This window comes from Poromitra crassiceps (genome assembly GCF_964638095.1).
Source record: "Poromitra crassiceps genome assembly, chromosome: 9".
Taxonomy (NCBI): Eukaryota; Metazoa; Chordata; class Actinopteri; order Beryciformes; family Melamphaidae; genus Poromitra; species Poromitra crassiceps.
Window position 1 is genome coordinate 20858226 of NC_139630.1, and position 13476 is coordinate 20871701.

The following is a 13476-nucleotide window of genomic DNA, read 5'->3' on the forward strand; positions in this document are numbered from 1 at the left end:
TGACTGAAAAACCAGATCTGGAACAGGCGCATGTGCAGCAGCCCAAGGGGGACCGCGGCGGCCGCTGCAGCCATGAACCCCAGCATCACTGTGCATTGATGCACTGAGACCGTGCGCCTCCGGTGAGTATCCAAGTTCAAAATGAAGTAAAACTTATTTATTGTTACTCCTGTAACACCAATTGCACTGGTAGATTAGATTCGATTTATTATTGTCCTTTCGGAAATTCTTTTTGCATTTGTGGCAGTCAGACGAAACATATACAGTACAAGACAGTTCAGTGCAATACAATACACAACTAGAAAAGTGCACTCGGTGGAGTGCAGATCTCCGCCAGGACTGCGTTTTCCCCCAAGCTGACCCATAGACCATGTGTGTGACGAGACATCGTCTGAATGCAATGTGTTAGTGAGTGTTGTCATACTGAGATGCTATTGTAAATCATATATTGTTATTGTCTGCTTTTATTGTAGTGTAGTATAGTAGTAGTAGTAGTAGTAGTTTATTTGTCATTGCATAAAAAAGATATACAACGAAATTGCAAAGCTCCCCTTCGTGCAACCATACAGTAACAAATGAAATAACAATAAATAACAATTCACCAATAATTCACCAGGCTCCACAGTAGACATCATAATAATTTACATAGTAGTTCTATCAGTCGATATGAGGTAGCAGCAACGTGGTTAGTGCATTTTAAAACAGCAATAATATAATAGTAGCAATAGCTGTATATATAATAGTGTGGCAGAAATTATTATTAGTGGCCGGGCCAGCGAAGCGGCGGGTCCACTAATTGTATTTGCCTGCTATAATTATTATTAGGGGTCCAAGCACGAAGTGTGTGGATCCCTATTGTAATTGTTCCGTTTATTAGGGGTCCAAGTATGAAGTGCGTGGATCCCTATTGTATCTGTTCTGATTTTTATTTTTTATTTTTCTTCTTCTCCGGTAAAACTGTATGTACAGCAGAAACTGTAAGGCTCAGCGTAGCCAGACTGGGCACATAGATTGTAAATGTGCCTCACTACTCAGAAACATAAAATTACCCATATTGGCCAGATGGTGGCGCTATAACAGACTATTTCGCATTATGGTCCATATCTTCTGAACCGTGTGTCCTATAAACAAAATTTCACTTCTGGATTCCTTGGATCAATACGCATCTATCCATATAGGCCCCACCCATTTGCGTGTGCCTAGATTTTCCGCCATTTTGAATTTTATCAAAAACCTACTTTTGTGAACTCCTCCTAGACCGGCGATCCTCAAAGTCCGGACTCCGGTCCGCATCCGGACCGAGACACCTTCCTATCCGGACCGAGCCCTATAACCTACAAATCATTGATAACTTACATTTTCACGGAGCGTTTCTATTTTAACCGGCACATGCTTTTATAGTATTTACGGTACTACTGGTTTATCTGCCAGGAAGCTCACAGACCAATGCACGCGCTGTAAATCATCACACGTGATGCTACTCGGCCAATCAAATAAGCGAATCGTTTCTTTCTTTTGCTTCGAGTGGTGCTGCGAGACACACGGACGGAGGGGAGGCGACGCAAGGCGAGAGATACTGAGATAGTAATTTCACATGGTGTGCTCAAAAGAAACCACTCTTACATGTCCATTCATTGTTCTTACGGGCAGATTAAAAACCAGTATGTCTCGTGTGAAGTGCGGTGCGATCCTGACCGGTCTATGGAAGCGCCACACATGAGCAAACACACATACACACACCAGGGCACACTCACTGCCCAACGCAACAGCATGCGAGGTTGATCGACAGACAGACAGACAGACAGACAGACAGACAGACAGACAGACAGATAGATAGATAGATAGATAGATTGTTTGTTGGCTGAGAGTGTTAAATGTGAAATGGAGTGAAGAAAAGGGGAAACTTATTTCTCTTAAATTTAAGCACTTCATTTTAAGATGCACATTTTTCCAAAGCACTCTGTTGTATGTTATTTTTAAATGCATTATTTTACTTGAAATGAGAAAAGAGAATTTATTTATTATAGTAGGCTAGTTATGTATAATTAATCCAGTTAAATATGAAAACTGTAAATAAGCATTGTTGATGTTTATTTTGATTTAACAGTCAGTTGTTGACTACATACAGACATTGTACCATTAGGCTACTTCAATCATTGAGTTCAATGGCACTGAATCATAGCGTAAGCCACGTTACAATGTTCCGGACCTTTGCCTGAGGAAATTTTCTCTAACTGGACCTCTTTGAATTTTAATTGAGTGCCCCTGTCCTAGACCATTTGGCCAAATCACACGGAAATTCTTCTGGGTCATCTATGGACTACCCCGACCTAAAGTTATTAAAGGATTTTGGATACGTGAAACCGTTTTGAAATTATAAATGTCTAAACTTTTGTGTATTTGCTTTTGTTCTTTTCCTGCCCTAAAAGTGTGTGGATGTCAGAAACCATACCCCCCATCACCCAAACTTTCCACACAGGTTCACGTGTTTGTCGGTCCATAACTTCTGAACCACGAGCCGTAGAATCAAAATTCCACATCTAATGGTTTCCCTGGAGCATCGTGCATCTAACCTACTAGGCCACGCCCATTTCTGTCTAGTAGATTTTCCGCCATTTTGAATTTGATCAAAAACCTACTTTTGCGAACTCCTCCTAGACCGTTTATCCAAATCACACGAAATTATTTCTGGGTCATCGACTTAAAGTTATCAAAGGATTCTATCAAACAATCATATGTTTCCTCCCTCTGTGATTGATAATGCTTTTCTCGTGAGGGACAGGAAAGGAATTGGGTCTGTCAAAGATCTGTATCAATCTGATGTTTTCTCTAGCTTTCAGAACTTGAAAGATAAATACGCTCTATCTGGAATTGACCAGTTTCGGTACTTTCAGGTGAGACATTTTGTTCAGGCCCGGTACCTCCCAGGCTACCTTGGGACAGATGTCTGGAAATCCTGCCCAATCAAAGGCGTATAATTTCACAAATGTACGATCACCTCATGTCATACTCATACTCTTTTGAAAACTAAATTAGCCTGGGAAGCCGAGTTGGGGTCGGAACTTACAGATGAGTTTTGGGATGCAGCTGTTGATAGGATACATTCATCAACATCATGTGCACGCCTCGGGCTTATACAATTTAAGGTCCTGCACCCTACCCACTTTAGCAAGGCCAGGCTGGCCGAGATATATCCGAATGTTGATAATAGATGTGACCGCTGCAACAACACTCCTGCAGACTTGTCTCATATGTTTTATTTCTGTCCCAAACTAAATAATTTTTGGACCTCGGTTTTTAGAACCATGTCAGATATTTTAGGAAAGGATTTGCAACCCTGTACTTTCATCTCACTATTTGGAGCTCCAGAAGACCACACTACTCTAACCGTTAAACAAGCTGACATTGTGGCCTATGCATCATTATTAGCTCGTCGCAGAATACTGTTAGACTGGAAGTCCCCTAAGCCTCCATCATCCACTGTTTGGCTTAGCTGGAAAAAATTAAATTCACTCTCAGGGGCTCCGTAGACCGTTTCTATAAGAAATGGCAAGGCATGATAGACTACTTTATTGGCCTTCAAACACTCCCCCCGGAATGAGAAAATTATTTGTATTGCTTAATTTTTATTTATTTATTTTATTTATCCTTTGCTATGGTGTGTGTGCATACATTTTGCTGTTGTGAATTATTGATGTGCTGTACTTTGTTGTTCGGAATCAGAATTGAGTATACACTCGCTGAACCAGTATGAATCAGGGTTTTTCAAGGTAGGGGTGGGAGGGAATGGCGGGGAGGAGGGAAGGGGCATCTGCTGTCAAAAAAAAAGAAAATCTGAAGGAGATAATTGATGTTGATTGTTCATGTTTGCCATGTCTGTCCTTCAATAAAAATCATTGAAAAAAAAAAAAAAAAAAAAAAAAAGTTATCAAAGGATTTTGGATATGTGAAACCGTTTTGAAATGATAAATCTCTAAACTTTTAATGAAACACACCCCGACACTAAATTGCCCACAACTCATTAACCGGTCAATTACAACTACTGCTGCTACTACTGCTACCACTCCCACTACTACCAACACTACTACTACTACAATTACTACTACTGCTACTACTACTACTACTACTACTGCTTGGAAACCGTCAGGTCACCGGATCTCAACCAAACTTTGTTTAATTGTGCACATACCAACTCTGAATAAATGTGCACTATTTGGTGTTTATTATGTCTCATATATCCCCCAGGTCACCGGATGCTTGGACCCCGCATCGCCGCTTGCGGCTATATTTAGGGGTCCAAGCACGAAGTGCTAGCATCCCTATTGTAATTGTTCCATTTATTAGGGGTCCAAGCATGAAGTGCTAGGATCCCTATTGTAATTGTTCCGTTTATTAGGGGTCCAAGCACGAAGGGCTAGGATCCCTATTGTAATTGTTCCATTTATTATTATTATTCTCCGCTAAAACAATATGCACGTCAGAAACCATAAGGCCGCCAGTAGCCAGACTTTGCACATAGGTTGGAAATGTGTCCCACTACTCAGAGCTAAAAAATTACGCATATTGACCAGATGGTGGCGCTATTTCACGTATTGGCCCATAACTGCTGAACCATCTTCGATTTTCTCAAAAACCTATTTTTGCTAACTCCTCCTAGGCCATTTGCCGAAATGAGCCCAAACTTTTTCTGTGACATCTCTGGACTTCCTTGATCTAAAGTTGTACAACGAATTTGGATACGTCAAACCGTTTTGAAATGATAAATGTCTAAACTTTTGACGACACATGCCCTGACACTAAACACACACACACACACACACACACACACACACACACACACACACACACACACACAAACAAACACACAAACACTTGTGGATTGTGCCATGTGGGTGGGGAGATGGGTGGAGCTATGGGTATAAAAGAAGTGCAACACTTGCCCGAAACCCCAGTCTGCTGCTACAGAGGTGCTGTCAGCCATTCCAAGCCATCCTGACCTTAAAGGTGAATTGCATGTTTTTTTCTTTAGCCATGGTTAACATATTGTTTATTGTTGCTTTAATTGATTGTTACATTGTTTGTTTATTGCTAATTTGATGTCATTTGGATTGCTTGTTAACATTGTTTATTTGGGTAAATAATTCTGTTTGTGTTCTTGTTATCCACAGGCAACATGCTGATTGCCTCACTGTCACTTTTGATGTTGGGAAAATAAAATCACCCTGCAACTTGTCCTGCTGTGTGTCTGCCATCTTTTCTTGTAGTTTTATCTGGGTTCAATGCTGAGGGGTCACATTGCCCTCACCTGTTCATAGGTGTGACACTCATTACCGCTCATCCTGGCTGATTTCTTTTTACCACATGTTGAGCAGAGTTGCTTTAACTTATGAACACACAATTTGATAACTGTAAACCCAGGTCACCAATGTTTACACTGCAAATCTATCACCAATGCATTTTACATGAAACGATAGTTGGCGGGGCTTGTAATCCTGCAGTGTGACTGACATCACTCTGAGACAATCAAGAGTTGGGCTGTGGTCAGGCTCTGTACCAGGTGCACTGAATCACTGATGAATGGAGATGGTGCAAGACAGTTGGCAGTATAGAGGGAAAGTTTTTTTTAACATCCAATTCAACTTATCTTTGAAACCTGCTGAATGAAACTCCAAAAGCCAAATCGGTGAGTCTAAAGGGAGGTTTACACAATCTGAAATATATTTTCAATGTTATGTAAAGGGAGGTATGAAGGTAAATTTAAGTGACAGTAATGTGTTGTGATTTGAAATGTATTCCTATTTTGTGTTTAATTAAAGCCAACTAAGATGTTAATAGTTTTGGCCTTAAAGTGACACTCCACTGAAAAACAATGCTGATTTATTTGAGTTGATTTGTGAAAGGTATAGTTTGGTTTATTTGAAGTGGGGTACTATGCTGTACTTGCATGCAGTCAAGTGTACTGGGTAAAGCACTCGGGACGCATCACACACAGAGATAGAACTGCACTCCAACCACAACAGGCACAGAGAGCTGTCTGCTGAGTGAAGTTGGCCATGAGCAAAAATGTAGAAAAAACAAAAATATATAAAATGCTTCCATACTGCTCAGCTGGCATAATCAAAGTCTCCACAAGCCCTGAGATGCCAAGTTGACTTGAAAATGTAATTTACACCCTGATTCTGGCTTACATGTTAACTGCAGCAAGGTTGTACCCTAGTTAGGGGGTCCAAGCACGCAGTGCTAGGATCCCTATTGTAATTGTTCCGTTTATTATTATTCTCCGCTAAAACAGTATGCACGTCAAAAACCGTAAGGGGTACAGTAGCCAGACATTGCACATAGGTTGGAAATGTGCCCCACTACTCAGAGACAGAAAATTACACATATTGGCCAGATGGTGGCGCTATAACAGCCGACTGCACATATTGGCCCATAACGTCTGAGCCGTGAGCCCTAGAATCAAAATTCCACTTCTGCTGGATTCCCTGGATCAATACGCATCTATCCATGTAGGCCACGTGCATTTACGTCTGACTAGATTTCCCGCCATCTTGGATTTTCTCAAAAACCTATTTTTGCGAACTCCTCCTAGGCCATTTGCCTGAATGAGCCCAAACTTGTTCTGCATCATTTCTGGACTTCCCTGGTCTAAAGTTGTAAAAACAATTTGGATACGTGAAACCGTTTTGAAATGATACATTTCTAAACTTTTGTGCGTTTGTTTTTGTTCTTGTCCTGACCGAAAAGTGTGTGGATCTCAGAAATCATAAGCTCCACATCACTCAAACCTTCCACATACATTCAACATGTCAGCCACTACTCAGAGAATAAAAATTACATTAATCGACCAGATGGTGGCGCTATAACAGCTAATTCCATGTTTTGTGGTTCATAACTTATTAACCATGAGCCCTAGAATCAAAATTCCACGTCTACTTGATTCTCTAGAGCATTATGCATTTAACCAACTAGGCCACGCCCATTTCAGTCTGCTAGATTTTCCGCCATCTTGCATTTTCTCAAAAACCTATTTTTGCGAACTCGTCCTAGGCCATTTGCCCGAATGAGCCCAAACTTTTTCTGTGTCATCTCTGGACTTCCCTGATCTAAATGTCTGGGCGGAATTTAGATACGTGAAACCGTTTTGAAATGATAAATGTCTAAACTTTTAACGCCACCTGCTCTGACACTAAACACACAAACACACACACACACACACACACACACACACACACACACACACACACAGAGACGGAGAGGGAGAGACTAGAGAGCGAGGCAGAGAAAGCGAGCAAGCCAGACAGACAGTGAGAAAGACGGGAGGGCGATCATACCAGAGTGAGAGAGACCAACGGAGAGCGTGAGAGAGAGACCGAGAGAGAAAGCGAGAGAGGGAGAGAGAGCTGGCATGCAGCTGCTCCTGGGTAGCACGGTTAACTTCAAACAGTGCAGCCTGAGAGTTGTGTATTCCCAGTAACTAATAGCAATAATAGGTAACCCTTTATTTTACAGGTACCCTAGTTACATATGAACTATTTGTAATTACACATGAACACCAAATGTAATTACACAGTAATTACCAATAGTTATAAATGATGTTCATATGTAGTTACATTGTAACATACCTGTAAAATGGAGTGAGTCTGTTCAACTTTAGTTCATATGTAGTTACATTGTAACGGACCTGTAAAGTGGAGTGAGTGTATTCAACTTTAGTTCATATGTAGTTACATGGTAACAGACCTGTAAAGTGGAGTGAGTCTATTTAACTGTAGTTCATATGTAGTTACATGGTAACAGACCTGTAAAGTGGAGTGAGTATATTCAACGGTAGTTCATATGTAGTTACATTGTAATGGACCTGTAAAGTGGAGTGAGTCTATTCAACTGTAGTTCATATGTAGTTACATGGTAACAGACCTGTAAAGTGGAGTGAGTCTATTTAACTGTAGTTCATATGTAGTTACATGGCACCGGACCTGTAAAGAAGCTCTGGCCTGGGACAGAGATAGCTAAAAGCCAGTGGGGGATTCGAACCACTGAACTTCAGATTGCAAAGCAGGCGTCTTTAACCACTCAGCCACAAGGGCTTTCCAACTTGTGGAGTTTGGGATAACTGTATGTCAGTCAGATATAGTTGTCACTTCCTAGCTTTGGTATTATAAGCATAGACTTTGTTAGATACTTTGTTAGTTGTAGCTTGAAAGACAGGCAATATTGATTAATGTGAATGCATTTCTGCAGTGTGACTGTGCCAGACCCCCCCCCCCCCCCCCCCATGAGCTGTAAATGGCTCATGGGACTATTTAAACCACAATTCAGAAAATTATTAGAATGCATTTTTTTTATTTCAAATCTTTAAATATAACTAAATGTTTCTAGAGCACAGTGCATACAATTTATTTAGCAAATAGGGGGGAGTTCCCCCCTTATGCGGATTAGGGGATTTATAGACTGGGGGGGGGGTATAGACTTTGGGGAGAGATGATCCGGGGGTCTGCTGACCAAAGGGGTCTTTGAGGGGCTTCGACTGGGTCCCCAACAAATTGAGAAATTGGGAAATTGATGGGGAAATGACTCATTTACAATAAGCTAACAATTAGAATGTAGAAGAATGGCTATTTTGATTATAGTTTCACTGTTACCTCTATATCTACAATACTTTTATTATAATTTTTGTATTGGAATTCTGGACAAAATCATACCTACAACTAAATAAAGTATCAATATTTTCCCCCAAGTCTCTGTGTATAATAACAAAGCTATGAAGTGACAGCAACTACATCTGACTGACATACAGTTATCCTCTTAAACTCCACCATGAAATTTGGAAAGCCCTCGTGGCTGAGTGGTTAAAGCCGCTTGCTTTGCAATCAGAAGTTCAGTGGTTCGAATCCACCACTGGGTTTTAGCAATCTCTGTCCCAGCCGGGAGCTTCTTTACAGGTCCGCTACCATGTAACTACATATGACCTACAGTTGAAAAGACTCACTCCACTTTACAGGTCCGGTACCATGTAACTACATATGAACTACAGTTGAACAGTCTCACTCCACTTTACAGGTCCGGTACCATGTAACTACATATGAACTACAGTTGAACAGTCTCACCCCACTTTACAGGTCTGTTACAATGTAACTACATATGAACTACAGTTGAACAGACTCACTCCATTTTACAGGTCTGTTACAATGTAACTACATATGAACTACAGTTGAACAGACTCACTCCATTTTACAGGTCTGTTACAATGTAACTACATATGAACGTAATTTAGAACTATTGGTAATTACTGTGTAATTACATTTGGTGTTCATGTGTAATTACAAATAGTTCATATGTAACTAGGGTACCTGTAAAATAAAGGGTTACCCAATAATACATTAATAACAATATACCAATGGCCAAATACTTACCCATACTAATGATAATAGCTACTACCCATATTAATACAACAGTGCATCTTTGCACAAAGCTCCCATGTTTAAGGTACCTCAGTTTGAGGTAGATTTAGAACAGATAAAAAAAAATTGATTAATTTGCGATTAATCGCGATTAACTATGGACATCATGCGATTAATCGCGATTAAATATTTTAATCGATTGACAGCCCTAATCATAATACATCCTTACATTCAATGGGTCGCAGGGGGTGTTGTATGTGGAGGCGCTTGCCCCGACAGCAGGCACACAGGTCATAGTCGGGACACACAGTGCACTTGAAGCGTGTCCCAATCACCGGCCCATTGCAGCCATCGCACGTCACGTTGGGGTGCAGAGCGCAGAAAGGTGGGAGGGCGGCATACTGCAGCTGGTGCTCCACTGAGAGAGAGAGAAAGAGAGAGAGAGAGAGGGGTGGGCTTTAAAAGGCCTGGAATCTAACAATAAACAAACAGCCAACAGCTACTATTCATCCCACTACTCTTTACATATGTAAATACGTAATACATAAATTATGAGTTGAATGTGTGTTACTTTATTTCAGAATACACACTAAAGGTGCTCTTATACTCGAGCAAGCTCCGTGGGGGTGGAGCTCCGCGAGTCTCCGGGAGTCACCATGCAGACCTCGCGCTGGGGCAGATGCTATTATACTCAGAAAGTGATCAGCCAAGTGATCAGCATGTATTGTACAATGGTAATAGTGAGAACAGCCCGTGAAAAGTTGCAATGAAACGCTATTATGTGCAGTACTGAGTGGGCTTTCACTCTCAAACGACCACACATCAGCACATGAAGGAATCACCAAACTTGTTTTTACTGAAAGCTGTTTTACTTCGTTTCGAACTCAAGCTCTCACTAGTGCCTACAACGCTGCGACGCAGCCCTATGGAAGACTGTCATTTTGCTCCAAAATTACTTTTCATTAAAACCGACCAGCCACCCGTAGGTGGCGTGGTACCCCCTGGGGCTGACACGGATCCACGTGACTACGTCACGTCCTGTCAGCCCAGGGATAATCACTTTCCGTTTCTTCCACCCGCTGAGAAGACGTGTTTTAGAAAGCTCCGCGGTTAACTATGAGTTAGCTCTCTTACATAGCTTTAGATACTAGGCTCGTTCCGTCTGATTTGCCCACCTCAAGAGGTTCGCGTGGACGGGATAAAGCAGGCTTCGGGACCCGATCCTGTACCCTTCACCAGCGGCGTCGGAACAAGTCATCTAAAAGCTAAGAGTATCTTCCTTAGTTAACTGTTTATTGCTACCGCCGTGTAGTTCTGCTGCTACCGCCGTGTAGTGGTTATTGCTGCCGTGCAAATAGCTTGTACCACGTAGCACAGGAACAAAGAGGCTAATTAGCCCAGTTGTTACAGATAGCTAGCTTGGCACCCGTGCGGGTAGCTTTCGTGTGCTAGGTACTTTAGGCGCCGGCTTTAGAGCGCGCGCGTTAGATAGTTAGCTAGTTTGCTCAGTGCAGCTAGCTTGGACTACCTTGTAGCACTCCAGCTATCTGCTGCGTCCCCAGACAGGGTAACGCACCCGGTTATTGTGGCAGATAGCTAACGTGCACACGTGCAGTTAGTGTCTGTGTGCTAAGTACTTCGCGCCAGCTACCTCTGTGTAGGGCGCGCGTTAAGCGAGAGTAGTAGCTAGAAGCCATGCTCTTCAGTTAGCTAGATAGCTAGCTTGCTCCCGTGCAGCCAGTATCTAGTGTTGTGTAGCATTCCAGCTATCTTACCGTTGCAGGCTTAGCTTGCACGGTAACCCCGTTATTCCTGTTAGCAGAGAGAGGGGGGAACAGCTAGGTGCTGTATTAGCTGTGAGGCTACGCTGGCCGGTTACGACCGGCACAATTAATTAATGTGTGCATGCCTAAGGGCAGGAGCACGCCGCACAGGCGTTGCTGGGACCTACATAAATGTAGTGTAGCTTTTACTGGCGTCGGCCCCGAAGGGGGCACTCTGAGATATTAGCCGGGCGATTACGCTAGCTAGGTAAGCTCGCCCCGCACGTTGTGTGGGCCGCTTCGCTCAGTACTTACGCCATCTTAGCCAGCTTGCTTGTCTGCTAAGTGTTGCTTGCCTCGTGCAAATAGCATCTACTAGATTGTAACTCCCCCTGAGGAGTTTCTTCTGAGATTGACTAGCTTCGCGGGCCGCTGGCCTCTGCTTGCGGTCACGCTTGCTTCCCTGTGTTACTCAGGGTAGAGACTCGCTGCACCGGCTTGTGCGCAGGCTTGTGTTAGCGCACGCTTGTCTCTCAGTGCTTATGCTAGCTTAGCTAGTGGCTTCCACGCCTGTTCTCTCGGGTTAACAGGTTGTGGGTATTGGTGCCTCCCCTTCGGGATGGGCTATTGCCGCTTACGTTACCATTGCACGCGCACGTTCGCTAGCCTCCGGGTTGCTTACTGTCTAGCCTGTGCTTCTTGCTAGCCTGCTAGCTTGCTTAAGCAGTACTCCCGCTAATAGGGTGCGCCCTGCGGGAGCTTGCTATTAGTGATTAGCTTCCTCTTGCTACTGAGCAGGGAAAGTCAGGGAGGGGATGGGCCGTGTGTAAAACTACTTTGGCCGAGTATGAATCGGCACGTTAAGTGCGTGTTCTGCCTTGGGCACGAGCACGCTGCACAGGCGCCTTGAACCCTCGGTCTTGTCCGCAGCTAAGCTCTTGAGAGCGGACCAAGGTCCGCTCTCAAAGGAGTTTGAGAGCTAGCTTGCCTTGCATACATGCAGATAGCAATATTTAGTACTGTTTAGCACAGAACAATAGTATTTTGCAGATAGCTGGCGTGCACCCGTGCAGTTAGTATCTGTGTGCTAAGTACATTGGGCGCGAGCTACCTCCGCTACAATAGACGTACCGCTCCTTGCTGGCGCTTCCCGTCCAGCAGGGCTTACAGCTCGCCAAGGTCTGGGCTCAGTGCCAGCCTTTGGCTTGTAGCTCTAAGGACAAGCCCACCGCCCTTGGTGCCCAAGGCCCGGGGTGGTTGGGAGCTCTCCATGGGTCGCACTCCCTTGTTGGGGCGCCCCCTGCAAGTGCAGGGAGCCTGGCAGGGGGCACAGCGGACCTTGGTCCATGGCCACGGCCTGGCCTTGGTTGGCAGCGCCCAGGTCAAGCCCACCGGTTGGCTCACCAAGGCTGGGCTTAGTTCCAGCCTGCGGCTTGTAGCTTTAGACCCACCGTCCTCGGTGCCCAAGGCCCGAGTTCGGTCGGGAGCTCGCCCAGGGTCTCATACCCATCATCATCAAGGCTCGCCTTGGTCCATGGCTACGGCCTGGCCTCGGCTAGAGGCTCCTAGGACAGCCCACCATCAATGGCACCGACGGCTCATTGCTGGTCGGGAGCTCGCCTGGGGGCCGCACTGTCGGACAAGTCCACGTGCGGCCGGTCTCGAGAAAGAACGTTACCTCCGCAGTCCCCCCAGCCTGCGAAAGGCGCACGGCAGGGATGGGGGGGGGGTTACTTCGATACAACAGCGCGTCAGTAGGCAGAGCTTGCGTAAGAAGTTCTCCCCCAGCATGCACAGCTTCTACGGAACTGTCCATGCGGCGGGGGGGGCGTAGCCTCCCGCCCCCCCATCAGGGCACCGGATCAAAAGGTCCCGGTGCCCAGCAATATGCTCATGACGGGTTCCGCTCCTTTGGCCACAAGAGACCATCTTGTCCAACAGGCTCGATGCCTGGGAGCATCTATGTTCCCCGTCCCCATTACGGCGCACCCTCCAGAGGGGATACGCACTACAGTTTGCCAGGCCCACACCCACGTTCGACGGGACCCCCGATCTGGCCGTGGAGGGGGAGGCCATGGACATACTCCACAAGGAGGTTATTCGTTCCTCGCCAAAGGGGCGATTCGCTCGGTTCCCAAGGCAGATGTGCGCTTGGGTTTTCTACCACAGGTACTTTATCGTGCCCAAGAAGGACGGCTCCATGCGTCCAAAAATTGGACCTTCGGCGTCTCAACAAGACGCTGAGCAAGTCCCGTTCCGAATGCTCTCTTCCCCGCCTGTTCAACGAGTTGAGACAGGGGGATTTCTTA

The 13476-nt window shown here is 44.7% G+C and overlaps 1 protein-coding gene across 1 annotated transcript in view; it reads right to left on the minus strand.

The window, feature by feature from the left end:
* LOC310782809 (uncharacterized protein) overlaps positions 1 to 13476 on the minus strand; it is a 99976-nt gene that overhangs the window by 43190 nt on the left and 43310 nt on the right. The window contains exon 5 of the mRNA XM_083643570.1: positions 9634 to 9822. Within this exon, the coding sequence (XP_083499696.1) occupies positions 9634 to 9822 (189 nt within the window). The remainder of the gene's footprint in view (positions 1 to 9633; positions 9823 to 13476) is intronic.